The following is a 17,477-nucleotide window of genomic DNA, read 5'->3' on the forward strand; positions in this document are numbered from 1 at the left end:
GGACAGCCACTGAACATGAAATCAGCTAAAAAGAAGCAGTTGTTGTTGATTTTTGATTGTGAAATCCTGTCAATCCTGTCATATTTGCAACAGTAAAGTGTTAACACCCGTGATACGTAAGCCCCTGTTTATTAGTTTTAAACATTTCCTAAACTGTAACATCAAAAAGCACAAAAAAGTTGCCATTTTATATAGAAATGGGTCAGAACAGAAACTCAGATCTCCCGAGTCTCCACTGACAAAAATAGCAAGGGCAAAAATACATCTGCATTACCATCCGCAATATGGCATCTAAGTCTAATCACAGTTAGATGGTGGATGTATTTTGGTGGAAAGAAAATAGCTTCTACATGTAGCTCCTCACAGCAAGATTTGTGGATATTTTTGTATAAGTGGGTCATCTTTTTTTCCTCTTTTTGAGCACCACAAGGAAACTTCTTTTTAGTCCCATTATATTCAAAAGCCACAGGAATGTCTACAGCTGATATCATCAACAATGGGCAACTCGCACCAGAACAATCTAAATGGATAAATCACTACAGGCCAGAGGAAAAACACGCTCATTTGATTTGGGGGATGAAAAGTCCCTTTAAAAATAAACATGACAGTCGTCTTTAATCAGGTGTTTAACAAAGCAGTTGACAGATGGGGGCTCATTCGAATGTATTCGATCTACTCTTCGTGTCAGGTCAGTTCAAAGCAGGAAAAAGGAAGAAGGAAACACCGACGTCACGGACATGATAGTGCCACAAATGCTTAGAGAAGGACTTTAAAATGATTGGCTGATGTTTTCCATCCCGAGCTGCTTTAAAAACAAAAAGAAAGAAATCCTTTCGTTGACATAGGTGTCCCCTTCTTTTCTTTTCCCACCACAGAAAACTCAGCTAGCTACATAAGGTGGCCTCTAAACGTTGTTTTGTTTGTTTTTTGGGTGTTATCACAGTTGAAAGGTAAGCGCATGTCACACATGCACCAGAGGAAAATGTTAGGCAACAAAGTGATCAAATGTCTTGACTCTGTAGGTGTTTAAAAAGTCAACCGCGGTGCCGCGTAGTGACCACTGGAAAACAGTGCAGTCGATGACGAGTTAAATATGCTGCTTTTTCAAAGTTCATGGAGTAACATCTTACACCATACTGCTTTTCTTCTTTTTTTTGCTCACAATATCATAGCTGTCATTAGTTTAGAGTACATTTATAAATTTTTCCATATACAAATCTCCTATAAACAGTACATGTTATAAATACATCATTGATGAAAATGCAGAAAGGCTTTAGGGAGCCGTAGAAAGAAAGAAAGAAAGAGTTGCTCCTTAGTTTTGATAAATACAAGAAAGAAAGAACAATAGTACTAAGGACGTGAATGGCAGCCCTATAACTATCCAGAAAACGGATAAAAACACAGAACAAAATCTATGGATGAAAAAGTTAGAAAAATAATTTTATACAATAAAAAGTAAAAAAAAAAAAAAAGGAGTGGACACGCTTACCAAACACACTTCTGACATTGCAGAATTGACAAGTTGATGCGAAAATCATACATGTAAAATACAAACAAAGACAATACTCGATTACTGCCTCTCAAAATATATTCAATTCAATATACATGGCTGATGTTTAGCTCACAATAGTAACCAAGGTAGTTGCCAACCGGCAAAGCATGGGATCGGCACACACACCTGATCTGTGAAGGAGTAAAATCAGTAAACATTGAACTGGGTATTGGGCGCCTCGTCTTAAAGGGCCAATACGTGAAATGTTTGTCGGCTTGCCATCTAAGTGGAGTTAAGTACTGCTGTAAATCCAAACTCATGCTTTGGCTTTCTCTTGCTTGGCTTTCTCTTTTGGATAACATTCAAAATATCTTGCAGATAAAAAGAAACAAACAAAAAAAACATGTCTGGCCTCTCTGCTCAAATGCATGCGTTTTACAAAGCGACGACTTCGATTAAAGGGAAGCTACATTAAAGGCTAAACCTTTTCGCAAGTTTTTCTAATTCCTTCTTTGAAGGTCTCCATGTTTGCACCTTTAATTTTTTTTCTCTACTGAAGCTGGCAACTACCTTTACAAAGCGCTTTCATTTCTTTCTTTCTTTTTTTCTTCCTTTTTTACAGAAAAATAGATCCATCCAAAAAAAAAAAAGTAAAGTAACTCTTCAAGAGAGGCCGTGAGAGACATAAATGCTGTCTTCGTCACGTTCCAAGTAAACATGCTGAAAGATTGTTTGCTATATTTTTCATCATTCTCCCCCCCCCCACAAGAAAGGACTTGAAACTCTCCTCCGTCTCCCGCACCCTCGCGCCGATTCCTCGGCGAGAAAAATCTTAAGGCAATCTTTTCCTGAACAATCGTGAAATCCAGCAGACCCTCACCAAGGCACTCCTCTAACTCGTCAACCTTCGACAACAGGCTGGTCCGGCGAGGCGACGGAGTCTCACCGTTAAAATCTTTGTAAAAGCCTACTCAAACTTCGGCCCAACCAAAGTCCACAGTGAACACATTTAGTAAAATTATCTTCTCGGTTGCCATGATCCCCCCCTCCCCCCACCCCATTTCTTTAGGGAGGGAAAATAGTCAAGAAAAAAAGAAAAAAAAATCCCCGAGCTTGCCTCTTGACAGCTGGGGACGTCTGCTGTCCCCGGTGTCCGTACTGGATGTGGTCAGAGGGCAGCCGCGTAAAGCACCGTATTTTTCTGCACAGAAGTGTCATCGCACCTTTCGGTGACGAGATCTGATCTCGCCCCTGCCTTCTCCACCCTCCCGATCGCTCCGCTCCAAATACGCTCGCCCGCTGCCGTGATCACTTGGTCAACCGCCGAGGGCTAACATGGGGGTGCGAAGACTGACAGATAAAACGTCTCTGAGCGAGCGCTTGCCGGTATGTTTAAATAAGTTTTTTCCAGTTCAGTCCTCCTCTGTCTTCTGATTGGCTCCCTACTCTTGAGGCTGAGCCCACCCCCTCTCCCTCGTTTTTTTTGGCCGAGGGGCCGCCAATCAAGGTGACTGACGTGGTGAGTGGGGTTATTGGGGACTAAATGAAGGGATCAGTCGAGACTCTTTGCTGCTCAAAGAGGCGTTCTCCGGAGAGGTCAATGGTAACGCGGTGACACCCTCACGTTTTCGTCCACTACAGCGGCTCCTCCTCTTCCATGGGCTCCTCCTCGGACCTGCTGAGGAGATATAACACAGAAATATTAATATTAGACCTCAGGCTGTCATTAACAAAATGCATCCTCAACTTTACCAGCACCATCGAGGACTGAAAGAATAGGAATCCAGTGTGGAAAGATAAAACTGCAATTCTTCTAGCGGCCACTTGGGGCTTGCACCAAAAGTGAGTCAATCCCCATTGACTCTCATGTTAAAATGCCTCTACAACTCTCTAACGCAGAAAAAAACATGTTGGCAGCTGACAACAAAAACAGTTATGGTCTCGATAGCTTATTTGCTATTTCATGACACCTACACAGAGGGTCGTTTTTTATTGATATAGAGGCATTTAAAGTTTTTTAAGACTAAAGGTCATGACACACCAAGCACATTGCAAACTGTCCCCCCAACTCCCTCAAAAAAACCCACGAAATTCCAAATGTTTTGGATGCAAATTTGTTGTGTAACGTATGTACACACACTGAAATTCGTCCTCATAGATTGCACTGTGAAAAAAAATTGACTCAACATCAAGCAACGATGAGCTGGTCCTGATGTTTTACAGTTAAAGTTGTATCACAATCGCTTTCACATATATTTCATGATGTCAGTGAAGCAGTTTGAACTCTTGATGGGAGGCAGAGAAATAATTTCAGAGAGCCAATTGACCCAAAACAATGTCCAACTGTGCGTCTGATTTAATAGTATTAGTATTACTACTACTATTATTAAAATAGTATTATTTTACTATTTCCATATAATTGTATATTCAGTACGGGTGCATTTTGAGCTGATTATGCGTTTGGTGTGTATGGCCATAAACTTTACACATCTGGTGTGTAAAGGCCTTTAAAGTTTGCATGATTGATCGTGTCTCTGACTGACCTGAAGTGGTCGATGTGGCGGCTGTTTGCTGCATGGTATCTCAGCTAATTTAACTTTGTAAACTGGACCTCTGGACTGTGTTTGTGCCTTTTGGATCACATTTAATGCTATTTTCTGACAAATAACACACATTGCTTCTCATAATTGCACTAATAGGCTGCCCAGGAAGTCTGTGCTTTATCATTCAGGACGTTACTCAGCACTTGTTCGCAGGTAGATCTACACCCATGCATCTAAATCTCTCCTTCAAACCATTCAAACAAAGGGTAGCATCAGAAAAAAGTTCCTCTCTTCTTTCACCTTATATACTTTTATAGGAAACTGATTTATCTGGGATTACAAAATTGTGGGTATACAACTAATACTAAGTGACATCAGCATTATTTGTAAAATTACGGGCCAGCCACTGAATATTTACTGTAACTTAACCCAAAAAAACCTCCCAAAAAAGTTTTGGACTTCCAAATCTTTGGACTGAATATCGTCACTAACTATTTATGAAAGGTCTTAAAGTTTGGACAGACCCAGAGAAACAATTCTCCCTGCAGCTAGAAGAGTTTGAATGGATAGAATTGATATCACTTCACAGTATTTTTGCAGATTTCCTCTTCACCTTTTTTTTCTTCTTTTATGCAGATGATTTTAGACATTTTAGCATCCTGAAGTCAGTTATTTAAATATTAAATGACATTAATTTAAGACCTTAGCAAGAGCGAAAGGGAAGATTTACAAGATGCTAGTGAGGGCTGCTGTGGTTTGGAGATGATGCCCCTGACAACAACACAGGAAGCTGAGTTGATGCTTAGATTTTCAGAACAGAGAAGATTCATGGATGTAGTAAAGGAGGACATGCAGAGGGTTGGTGTGACAGAGGAGGATGTTAGGGACAGGGTGAGATGGATCGACTACGGTACAAGAAGTAGAAAAAGTTCTTGTTGGCTCTTTGTTTAGGTTGCTTTATAAATGACCTTTGACCCTATCTAAAGACAAACAAAGTCACTATTATTTCATCTATGTTATCTCTTTAAAGGCTTTAAAGTTGCAAATATAGTCCAGGGGACTATATTTACAATATGTGCAGTTGATCAGTATATGCAGAACTTGTTCAGTAAACGAATGAATCTTTGAGTTATTTGGAGGTTTTATTGGAGGTTTCCATCAGGATTAAATATATTTAATAACACGTTACTCCAACTACACAGACTTGATGTTAACGACAGAAAGTAGTCCCGGTGGGTGACTTTACTATTGCCGGGTTTAAAGGTTATATAAAGTGTATAACTACTCTTGCTCTTTAAGACTATTGCTCTTTAAGCACTGTGTTTACTTGTGATTTTGGATTCCTTACCTTTGATCCATGGCATTAGAGTTGGCCACAGAGAGAGAGGCCATGGCGCTGACGGCCTCAGCCTCCTCCGAGTCTCCTCGTTTGGCTTCCAGCAAAGAAAGCCCCAGCCGCGGCGAATAGCGCTGCACCGAGCGCCAGTACTTACCTGAGAAGACGGAGCAGATAAAAGACAGGAGGGAGAAAAAAACAAGAAACACAGAGGAACTGAATAAAAGTAAAGCATTAAGAGGGCTGACCTTAAATATATGAAGCTCATACACAAAAAATGAACCAGAGAGAATCTTAAAAAGTAAAAATAGATATTTTCTAATAAAAATGTTGCAGACTTTACTGTTTTTTATTTTGTCACAGAGAAATGACATGTTGAGTATTACTCAGCTTGCCTTTCAATTACTACTTCCATGAAGGCTAAAACCTTTCACTGGTCTGGATTGTTTATGAACCTACAGATACAGATTAGGTTTCTAATAAAAACTCTGTCCCTGTGGGTATCGGTGTTATGAGTCTGTGCTCTTGCGACGGTGAACTCACTGTGAGTCTCCAAAACTTTCTCCAGAGAGCGAACAGCGTTGGGGTTTGGCCTCTGCTCGAGGACAGCCTTGGGCAGTGGGTCCAGCTGCATGGGACAAAAACACAGAGAGAAAACGCAAACATGAGCGTGCAACAGCTTCAACAGGATGACCTGCAATCCTTTTTTAATGAATCTCAGCCCGCTCCAGGACAGCGACGTCTATCGAGTCAAGACTGCCCCGGAGTTTAAGTGTGGATCAACAAATAAATACAATAATAATATAAATACTATTTTATAAATAAATAACATAAATACAATAAATATAAATATCTAAAAAAAAATCAAACGAATAACAATAATTATTTAAGAAAACAACCAGAAAGAAATAAACCAGTAAAATATTGCTGCCCGGCTTCAGAATCCTAGAAGATGGCCCTGTGGTAGACATTTGAAAGTTCTATGTCAGTGTTTCCCAACCTTTTGGAGCCATGCCACATATTTCACATTAGAAAAATCACACGGCACACCACCAAACAAAAATTTCACAAAAAGCATATTGATCATTTTTCTCTGGGCACCAGGCATACCGGAATTGGCTCGGTTAGTCCCCAGTATACCTATTTTGCTTTCTTTTGAACACTACTCTACGACTCCCCCCTCGGGGCAATACGACTACTTTTACTTTTCAAATATTTATCTATTGCTATTACGTACTGCGCTGTCTCACTCACAGCATGACTATTGTGTAATTTCTTCTTCGTCTTCTGTTTTACTGGCACTTGGCAACCTATTTAATTAGAGCAGGTATTTGTACTGCCCTCTAGTGGAAGAGAATGTAATTGTTCTGCCCATTACTCATGCCGGTCATTTAGAGTACTAATCAGGTGGAACCAGATAATCTTCCACGGCACACCTGATCATTTCTCGCAGTACAGTGGTTGGGAAACACTGTTCTAGGTGACTTTCTTCTTGAGTCATCGCACTCATCCCTCCGTGAGCCTGGTTATTTTCGAGGTTTCTTCCTGTTAAAAGGGTGTTTTTCATTCCCACTGTCACCAAAGCGCTTACTCATATGATATGAGTAAGCGCTTTGGTGACGGGGGGGGGTCATTTGATTGTTGGGGTTTTCTCTGTTTTTTTTTTTGTATTACTATAGGCTCTTTACCTTACAACAAAAAGCGCCTTGAGGCAATCTGTTGTTGGGATTTGATGCTATATAAATAAAATTAACCTGAATTGAACCGACAAAGTTGTGTGTCCACACTGCATGCCTGGTTTTGTGACGACTTTAGCCTTTACGGCTGTAGGGTAAAATGGAGTCGATTCACACTATTAAAACTGGCTATTTTAGCTCCACCCCTTTAAGCCAAACTTCTTCTTATTGGCTAAAACTTGCATACGTTTTGAGAACATACAGAGCCGAGATATATAATGTGTTTACTTAATCACTAACTTCTACATTTCTTCTCATGTCCACTTCCAATCAGTTATCATGTGTAAGATGAGCAGGAATAAAGGAGCGTGATCCGAGTCCTGCTTTGACCGGTCTACTTTGTTTCTAATGTCGACCCTTTGAGACGTCCTTTTATTAGGATTCCAGCCTTGCGTGCTTTCAGTGACCCCCTTACCTCCTGGCCGAGCAGGGCGGCCACGCAGGCCTCGGAGGCATCACAGATGGCGGTGAGGTCGTGACCTCCCTCTAGAGCCAGGACTACACGGCCTCCGGCGAGGGTCATCAGCTGCCTTGTCAGATAACCGAAACCTGAAGAGAGTTTACAGGAAGGAGGTGAATGCACTTAAATGTATCTGAATGCCTTCCACAGCTGCTGAAGTTCATTAACATTTTAGCACTCTGTTAGACTCGGTTTCAAAGCTCAGTCAGCAGTGTGCGCACGTGTGGAGCGGCTGGAGGGCGAGATAAGAAACACTCTACCGATAATCTCCCACTCACATTTGGATGTCAGAGTGTAGCCGCCCAGCGGGGGAGGGTGTCCCTCGACGGCGTCAAAGCCAGAAGAAACCAACACGATGTCTGGAGCAAACTCGTTGGCTATCGGCATCACCACTGACCTGCGAGTGGAAGGGCGGGGTTCAAAGATTAAACAGTGCATCAGCCAACATCTCAACATCATCTGCACAAAGGCGATACACAAAAGAGAAGCAAGCTTCAAGATTTCATGACAAACAGTTGCTTCATTAAAGTTTGGCAAATAATTAAAGCTGATTATTAATGAACAGTTATTAAATGAGCATCACACAGTTCCGGCTTCTCAGTTACTTTTATTTGTTTCATGAGCTAAAAAGCTGAATATATCTGGGTTTCATTTTGTAGACCACAAGTTTAATCCATTAAGAAAGTATCATGTGATTAGTTATGGCCGTCCAAACAAAAACAATCCACCTGAAGAAACATATTCAGATTTCCCATTTGGTATCATGACAAAGTGGAACAGGAGCTCTCAGAGAGCGCAACTCCCCCCGAAGGGCAAGAGCTGAAATAAAACTTTGAATCTTTGTGATGCTTTTATTACAACATGCTGACGTTGGCTTTAATTTTTAACAATACGCTGATGTCTGACCATTTCACCTTTGATCTTGAAGCCATACATAACGAAATGGTGTATTTTCTTGTCTTTACCCATATGCTTGGAGCAGAATGGGCAGAAATCTTTATGGCGTCTTTGTGACCCCACAAGGTGTTGTACTGAAACAGTAAAAAGTATGTCATAGAGCTCTCTCCACGCTCTTTCATATGATAAATATTAATCGATATGGTTTCTTGAACAGTTTTTTAAGGTCAATTTTGAATTTGCTAACAATGAAGATCAAAGTAAAATACTTTGTCAACCTCGTGTCCCCCAAGGCCCCGCATATTGTTGTGAAGTCTGAAGGCCAACAAACAAATGGAAGCGATTATATACGCCCTCCCTTTAAGGGAAAACTTTATTTGGGAGTAGGGCTTTAAAGGCAGGGTGCTTAACTCCGAGGTTTGTCGTCAAAAATTAAACCAACCCCTCACATGTGCTCAAGGTTTATCTGGTACCTGAAGGCAGCCAGGTATTCTGCATCTCCCATGGGCGGGTCGAGACCTCCGGTGAAGGCAACGTTAATGTTGAACCCAACTCCAGGGCCACTGCCCACCTGTGGAGAGGAGCACAAACTTCAAGTGAGGGTACGGCACAAATAAAAAGGAAAAATGTACTTGTTTCATTTTTTTAAGCTTTTTAGCTTCTTTTGGGTAATTATAGGATGCTTTTCACATGCTTTTCCCTACTTCAGATTATTTCTTGCCTTTTGATCAAGATGTCTTTAAAAAAAAACTACCATTAGAACATAGAGCATTAATAAAGTGATCCTTGGAGAGAGTTCAACTGGAAACTAACAAGATACACCCGGAGCCGACAGATAACATAAACTTGGAGTGCAACCAGCTTCAAGAAGTGTGGACTGAAAAAACTGGCAACCAAACTAAAAACTGTCAAAAAGCTGAAGTGGACCAATTATCATTTTCCTTCGCAGCTCCACGGTTTTTATTCTTGGACTCGAGTTCATGTTTAAAATTATCTTTATTTATTTTATACCCCTCAGTTCAATCGCTGTGTGGAACAACTCGTTTTAGCTCATCTCCCTTTAAGGCAACTTTTCTTCATCACACTGAGCCATAAAACACAGTGTGAAGCTGACAGGGCTTAATTATACACAATTTTATCTTGTTATGTGAAGCTGGCCATATTTAATATGCGTATCCTGGCCACCAGGTCAACTGTTTATTGAGGCAACTATCTAATCAGCCAATCACGTGGCTGCAAAATCCCAGCAGATCAGGAGTCCAGCCACGTTCAAAGTCACTTAAATTACCCATTCTGATCTGACTTTGAACTTCAGCAGGTTGTTTTGACCATGTCCACATGCCTAAATGCACTGAGCTGCTGCCATGTGATTGGCTGGTTACATATTTGCATAAACAAGCAGTTGCACAGGTGTACCTAATGAAGTGGCCAGTGAGCGCAAGTTAATAAAAACACAAATGGATTACTAAAAAGTAAAAAGTGGGAATATTCTGTTCAGGTCACACACACACTCACCTCATCAGGTGCTCCGCTTCCAGGGAAGAAGTTGCCGTCGTCGTAGCGATGAACAGAGACGTAAAGGACGTTGGGGTCATCGTAGAAGGCTTGCTGGGTGCCGTTGCCATGATGAACATCCTGAGAGTAGAAAAAGAAAATAAATCTAACTGGTCTTAAAAAAAGAAAAAATCTGCATCTTCTGATTAGCGTCACATGACAGAGGATCATGTGACAGCAGTCGGGAGACTCACCCAGTCCACAATGAGGATCCTGTTGACATTCAGTCTCTGCTGCAGCAGTTTGGCTGCGATGGCCACAGAGTTGAAGTAGCAGAAACCCCTGAAACAGCAGCAGACGGAGGGCAAGAGCTCCTGTTTGTTATGAATATCTTTGCCAGAGCTCCATTTTCATTTTTTTAATGGGACAATTTAAACACTTTTTGAGGAGGATATGGAAAATAAATAAAGCAGGGCCCGAGAAAGCTGGCAGAATAAAGACACTCAGGATTTTATGTGCAAATAAACTCAATGGTTTATGTAATTTCTATTCCAGACAAGCCCGTTCCAGCTCTGGTATTTGTATACGTGCAGATTAAGTGTCTCCAAGTCAGTGCGGTGATGGCTTTGGCCTTACATGGGAGTGCTTTCCTCCGCATGGTGTCCAGGAGGGCGGACCACAGCGAAACCATTCTGGAAAAAGAAGAGGCAGGAGCGACAGGAGTCTGTTAGCACTGATCACTGTTTCCTCTGTGATCGTAACCACCATTAAAAAAACATCATAACTTAGCCTTTAAGTGGGAAACTATTACACATGAATCAAATTAAACGCTGAGAGCGTGACAAACATTAAATCACAGAAAGCAATACAAAGTGAACTGAGGGTTTAATAACTGTAATAAGGCTGCAACAAAGATCCCATACAGTTTTGGGGTTAAAACAAGCAATGATGACCGTTTGTGTTTGGGGCTTCCCATGATGCACTGAGTGTTTCGTCTTCACCGTTGTGCATTTAAACGGACTCCTTGTGCGTTTAACCAGGAGTTATCATTAATCCCTGGTTCTCTTCCACAGAATCTCTGCCAGAGGCTTCTTCCTTTTAAAAAAGGGAGTTTTTCCTTCCCACTGTTGCCAAGTACTTGCTCATAGGAGATTTCTTGAATTATTGTAGAGTCTTTACCTTATAATATAAAGTGCCTCAAGGTGGCAGTTGTTGTGATTTGGTGGTATATAAACAAAACTGAAACGAACTGAGCTCAGCGAGCTGTGAAACATGGGGACTGCAGGTAAACTACTCTGGAGTTATTGATAAAGGTGAAGCAGCCAATACGAATTAAGCTGCGTGCTCTATTTTTTCTAGAAACTTCTTGCTTGAACTTTTGCCTGATCTCATTTCAGGTGAGTGATGCTCTCAGGTAGACACCGAGTTGTCTGCAACCACTGGCCAACTGTGCATGGGGAGTTGTACCTATTGAAACGTGTTGGTTGTAGCAGAGAGGCGTTTACTTTGAAGGCAAATGATTTTCAGTGTGAACTGCACTGATTAAAGTTTCACTACTGCTGACTCACCAGTTCGTGAATGTTTGGAGACAAACTGACAAACTTCAAGAGATTGTGTCAATCTTTTAGTGACCAAAGCAATCACAAAGATGTTTTGGATGCAGAACCCTCTTTACAACTAACTTCACCTAGAGACAGCAACAGGCACATGTTGCTACTTCAACCACATGTTTCAGTAGCAGCATGTGGTTGCCAAGACATCCAGAAGAAGAAGAAGAAGAAGCTCTGAGTAGAGACCCTGCTCCTTCTCATCAAGAGCCCACTGAGGTGTTGCAGGTGTCTTATTAAAATGTCTCCAGGGTGCCTCCCTTTAGAAGCTTTCCGGGTACCCCCAGCTGGGAGGAGACCCCGGGGCAGATCCTGAAGTCACTGGATCTGCCCCGGGGTCTCCCGGGGGGGGGGGGGGGGGGGGGGGTTTATATATATCTCATTTGGCCTTTGAGCATTGTGGTATCTCTCAAGTGGAACTGGAAAAAGCTGAAGAAAAGGACATTTGAAATACCATGCTCAGCCTGCTCTGGCTGGGTGATGGAGGACGAATGAAAGGGGGTATCTTAAATTTTTAAGTGGCAACTTTGGGCTTCACTCTGAATTTTCAAAGACTGTGGCAGAACTGCAGCACATAAAAACACATTAACTTTGCTTCATCGAAGTGGGAAACAGAGCAAGAAGCACCAGACAGGTGTAATCAAGGTTACCTTTAGCTCTCCAGTAGCAACTTTAAAAACAAGCTCTACCACCGAGCCGACAGCGAGGCGAGCCGCGCTGGAGGAGTGGACCTCGTTCCAAATGGTGTCGCTGTCCACCTAAGACCAGAAAACCGAGTCTCATGTTGATAAACTGGCTTGGAAACCGATGTTGAATAGTGCAGAAAGTGTGAGCTGTTTTAGCCCCTTTTAAACAAAGCAAACAAGCATTACTTACCCCCACCCCTCCACACGGGAGCCGAACAAACATAGGAGTGATTGAACCTGTTGCAGGAAATAAAGATTAAATTTAACACTATCAGCAGCTGAATGTGTGTGTGTGTGTGTGTGTGTGTGTGTGTGTGTGTGTGTGTGTGTGTGTGTGTGTGTGTGTGTGTGTGTATAAAGGCTTACAATCAAGTTTCTGTCGGAGTGGGTTGGTTCCATACAGCAGGACGTGGGCTTCAGAGTGAACTGTCTGCAGCTCTTCCAGAGTGGCCTTCCTCCCACGGATGCACTACACACAGACAGACACACAGATGGATTCAGCTCACATAAGCGGTTCACTACTTTGCGCGACGGCTGGTGGATGGTGGCTATCTACATTTTTTGCAAGCCTACCTCACACTGAGCTCTGAGTCCAGTCTCTTGCAGTCGGGACCAGATGCTCTGAATGCGTCCCGCGTGCTCCGGGTGGCTGTTGGTGTTGCCGCACATGCACTGATGCTTCTGCATCAGGGAGTCATACACGAGGCCTTGGGAAACACATAGAAACATTCACTACACTGGTTAAAATGCTCGTACGCACTGATTGTGAAATACCACCTTCATTTTTGTTAATCTACACAATAGCGGTCTAAATGAACGCCTCACTCTTTTATTTTGAAAAGCTAAGGCATCAGATCCTTGTTTGATATTCGCTGTTGAGCTGTGCTTTTCCCGCACATTTTTCTGTATAGTTTGGAACTGAATCGGAGCAAAGTAGGCCAAACTAAAAATATCTTCAGCTGTGGTGCTCGCATGCAAAAACTGTCACAAAAGTCCGCTTCCTAAAAGACACGCTGAAGTGGCTGGGAGGAGATTTAAAAAAAAAAAAGGTTTCTCCTCCACGAGTGAAACAACAGAGTGGGAGAGACAAAGATTTTGGCAAGATTCACTGATCCAGCTCGTCTATTTCTGCTACCAGATGGAGGCTGGAACTAGCACAGCGTTTTCTGGCCAATTCACCTGATTTTTGGGTGATTTTTTTTTTCTTTCCAGTCCCGAGTGCATTAAGATGGAAATTAAACTCACAGGGAGGCTGCTAAACTGGCAATGAATCCTACTGGTTGCTTTACAGTGATTGTAGATTTGAGTTACAGTGTAAGCAAACGACTACAAGCACGCACACAGTACGGGATGCTTCAGTGGGAGGAGAGGAGGGCGATGCTGACCTGTGGTAAAGCGAGGCTTGACTGGAGGATCGGGCGTGGGGACGCTGATCGGGAAGGAGGAAGCGGAGGCCGGAGATGACTGGGCCCTGGACAGGGGGCGGTGTCCCGGGAAGGAGATAGAGAGGCCGGCAGCTTCCATGGAGGCCTGGTAGTTTCTCAGTTGGTGAATCCGCTGCTGCTCCAACAGCAGGGCCTGCTGCTTGCACGCACAAAAATGAAAAATAAAGGATGGGAATTCTGGAAAATGTTTAGATAATAAAACTCTTTGATGTTTTTTTTTTACTGCAAGCGCAACTTGTGGCCAAAAGGTGGCAGCCAAAACAAATAATCTGGCTTTGATCGTCCCTTTTGCTTCTTAATCTCATGAATGCTGTGCCATTTCTTTCAAACCACCCCCCACCACACTCCAGGACTTCCCCAGGAACACCTACAACCTTTCTAAGCCAATCAGGTGCTCTAAAAGTTCATATTGATCCTCTCGGCCTATGTCGTTTAACTCCTCATCTTTTACCTGTCTGAAGAGGAGCTCCTGCTCAGCCTGCCTCTCTCTCTCCCTCTCCCTGTGCTGCTGCTGCTGCAGCACCTCCTCCTGCAGCTCCTGGGGGTCGGGGGGCTCCTGCTTGATGGTGACCCCGTGCGGCAGGCCTCCTCCGTCCTGGTGCTCCCTCAGCTCCTCTTCTGTCTCCTCGGGGTGGCTCTGGTGCTGACGGCCCACGGGCGACTCGCTGGGCTTGGCCATCATCTGCGGGACACGGCGCAGGCAGAGAGAGAGAGGGAGAGACAGAAAGGAGAGTGAGGGCCATGATGCCGCGATGTGAAATTTATTTCACAATCGAACAGCGGGATGCGACAAATCCAACGTGTGAGGCTGATTTCAAGACAAACTGGCACGCTCTCCTCTGAAACAAATTCCTGGCAGAGCGCTCTTTTCTCTCGAGCATTCTTCTTTTAACAAGCTTAATTTGGATTACTCAGCCAGATTGGTGTCTTGCTCATTTCAAACCTATCCTTTTTAATTGAATGTGAGTAGCCGCTCTCCCGACTGTACTCCGGGGCAAAATGTGTCTCGCAGAACAGAGACATTCCCCGCTCCCCGTCGCGTCTCTTTTCAGTCGACTCATTCTGGGGCCTCCCGTTAACCGAGCGGTGACTCAGTTGTCTCTTCATTCACTTTTACTGACACGAACCAATAAAAGGGCCCGAGAGTACTCGCCTCCACAGAGTTTACGATGTGAAGGCTGAGAGAAAGAGAAGTGTTTGCTGGAAGTCTCAAGAGTGAGCTACATGTGCAGGTGTGTGTAGTTGTGTTTGGATGTAGGAATGGCTGTATGCGTGTGTGTGTGTGTGTGTTCCCAGAGCTGCGAGCCTCTGGGTCCCCTTGGCTCAGTGCCAAGGGACAGCATTGACGTCAGAGCATTCACCAACTCCCTTTCAACCCCCTCCTCCTCCTCCTCCACTGTGCTACTGTTCTTGTCTTCTTTGCATCCAAACAGACGTTTCTTTACCCCCATTTTTCACCTCCTGCTCTGACCTATCTGACCCCCCCCCCCCCCCCCCCCCCCCTCCAAGCTCCACTTTCCCAGATCCTCCTGCCTATCTGCTTCAAACTGATGCCCTTCATTCCATTAGCAGTGGATAATCAAACAGCCAAGTTAAAGCAGGCATATAGATAAAAGACAGGAAAGTTTCTGTTTTTATTAAACTTGGTGCTAATCTGACACATTTACACTGGTAAACTGACTGTTTGTCTATAGCAGTAATTAACTGATTACATTTATATGTGACTAATTATTAAATGAGCATAATGTTTGGCCACAAAATCAAGCTCAGTCTACACTCAGATAATACCTGTGTTCATATATAGGGCCCAGTATTCAAGTTGCTTTAGCTTGTCTATAGTCTCTGCTGCAACTGCAAGCCACTTTGCACCCACAACCCATGGTGCCCACTCAAGAGCCAAATGACACCAGAATTGTATTATCGATGTTCAATGTTGAAACCATATATTATCGAAACAGATATATTTTTTTTATCATATCAGTTACATAATTAGTAGAATACGGTAGTCCGTCTAGTGGTCTCTCCCAGGTATAACAGGAAAATGGGAAAAAAATCCCATGTGTAACTTTTATAAAATTGCCATTTTTAAATAAACAAACTTAGGATGAAAATATTTCCCTTAACTTTAAAGTTGTTGAGACGTTCAGTGCAGTGAGATGAAAGGTAATCCGGAGGTTAGCAGCTCACAATCACAATCAATAGATTTATTAGCTAAAAGTTTGACTGGAGCCAATCAAAGAAGCAAGTATCCATGAAATATTATTATTTTACTTACTAAATTTTGACATATAAACAATGTTTACTCCTCTGGGCTCTACTTCATTACTGTTTCAACACTCGTCCAGAAGCAGTACCGTGGTACTGTCAAGAGGTAGGTACGGTCTCTCTAGTTCAAACTATTCTGTGTATGTGTATGCAAACACTCCTGTATGATATGTCGGATTACTGAAGAAAGAAAAGAAGGAAGACGGTGGACGACACCACAAAAGGCAATCGAAGACCCAGACAATAAATACACAAGGTAATGAGGCTTCCCTTTAAGGAACACAGGGAATACAGTGAAGGAGGGCAAAACTAAAGCTGAGAAAACCCAAGAGTGCAAACACAGCAAACCCAAACAGAGAATGCCAACAAGGAGACAAACTCAAAACACTGTGAGCGATAATCCCCACAAAAAATCACCAACTCTGTGTCAAGACCTTGGGACCATGATAGTTTTGAAGCTTTTGCTAACACAGATATTTTATCTGAAGTTCAGAAACATGACTACATCTTCTCTCACAGATACCTGCTCTTCCTGTCTTAGGGTTTCCACCTATGTGCATAGGAGTGTGGGGACGTCCCAAGCCAAAACCATATCGTCACTAACCTTCTTTTGACTATAGTTATCCGTTTCTTACTAAACTAATTTGTGACATTTTGATACGTGATCCAGGCCATCTTGCTTTTTGTATTTAGATATGTGCTGAACACATAGTGTGGTTTGATCTTTAGCATTATTCTGCTATTTAGCCAAATTAAACACTGCTTTTATTTGTTCAAGCTACACAAACTGTGCGCACGTCTGTTGTAAAATGGTATGGCTTCTCAGACAGCAACTAATAGAAGCATGTTTACATTTAGGTTCTTCCATTTCTCTGATCCAGCTGAGGTACTATATATCAGGGGAAAGTTGGACATGGATGAATTGTATAAAGAATACCATGTAACAGAACCACACTTGCAGGAAACTGTGGCTAAAAGAAGCTGGGCAACCTTTCTTCAAGGCAGAAAGACACCAAGTATGGCTGCTGTTGTATGTTTTCTCTTCTGAAATTCCTGTTACAAGTGCCTTTGTAGAGAGAGTTTTTCCTTTTTGGGCTGACCAACAGAGCCGGTGTGCTCCTTATTAACAAAGGGTTGCTTTGCTACATGTTTGATTTGACAGATTTTTTATTTTTTTGTATTCCATTGCCTTTCCTGACATAACCCCAAAGGGATTTCTGTCTCCTCCCAGGATGAACTCGGGATCTTTCGCTTGTTAAACCACCAAATATGTAAACCAGCTACACTACGGCGCTCTGCACAACTCATAAAGTGTGAAATTCAAGTCAAGAGGAACTTTGGATACAATTGTAAGAAGTTGTACACCTATGCACTCCAGGGGAAGGCCTTCTTGGAATCTGCATGCTCACACAAAAAAGTACAAAGCGAAGAAGAACATCTAAGGTAAGATGAACTTTGAGGCTATAGAATTGACTGTTTGTGCTGTTTCCAGCGTGGTGCTAGATTTTAATACTAA

At 42.7% G+C, this 17,477-nt stretch overlaps 1 protein-coding gene across 7 annotated transcripts in view; it reads right to left on the bottom strand.

Annotated features, from left to right (window-relative positions):
- Nucleotides 1-588: 588 nt before the first annotated feature.
- The window catches only part of LOC134621432 (histone deacetylase 4-like), a 79,979-nt gene continuing 63,090 nt past the window's right edge, over nucleotides 589-17,477 (bottom strand). For 6 of the 7 annotated variants that reach the window (XM_063467934.1, XM_063467937.1, XM_063467935.1 and 3 more), the window contains 15 exons: nucleotides 14,148-14,378; nucleotides 13,637-13,832; nucleotides 12,825-12,958; nucleotides 12,618-12,720; nucleotides 12,442-12,488; nucleotides 12,216-12,323; nucleotides 10,595-10,650; nucleotides 10,213-10,300; nucleotides 9,980-10,099; nucleotides 8,938-9,035; nucleotides 7,846-7,964; nucleotides 7,523-7,656; nucleotides 5,915-5,999; nucleotides 5,384-5,528; nucleotides 589-3,170 (listed from right to left, as the gene is read on the bottom strand). In XM_063467934.1, the coding sequence (XP_063324004.1) occupies nucleotides 3,128-3,170; nucleotides 5,384-5,528; nucleotides 5,915-5,999; nucleotides 7,523-7,656; nucleotides 7,846-7,964; nucleotides 8,938-9,035; nucleotides 9,980-10,099; nucleotides 10,213-10,300; nucleotides 10,595-10,650; nucleotides 12,216-12,323; nucleotides 12,442-12,488; nucleotides 12,618-12,720; nucleotides 12,825-12,958; nucleotides 13,637-13,832; nucleotides 14,148-14,378 (1,707 nt within the window). In that variant the 3' untranslated portion in view covers nucleotides 589-3,127. The remainder of the gene's footprint in view (nucleotides 3,171-5,383; nucleotides 5,529-5,914; nucleotides 6,000-7,522; nucleotides 7,657-7,845; nucleotides 7,965-8,937; nucleotides 9,036-9,979; nucleotides 10,100-10,212; nucleotides 10,301-10,594; nucleotides 10,651-12,215; nucleotides 12,324-12,441; nucleotides 12,489-12,617; nucleotides 12,721-12,824; nucleotides 12,959-13,636; nucleotides 13,833-14,147; nucleotides 14,379-17,477) is intronic. The other variant, XM_063467933.1, reaches the window with a different exon arrangement.

Source organism: Pelmatolapia mariae, linkage group LG23 (assembly GCF_036321145.2).
Source record: "Pelmatolapia mariae isolate MD_Pm_ZW linkage group LG23, Pm_UMD_F_2, whole genome shotgun sequence".
In the NCBI taxonomy this organism is placed as follows: Eukaryota; Metazoa; Chordata; class Actinopteri; order Cichliformes; family Cichlidae; genus Pelmatolapia; species Pelmatolapia mariae.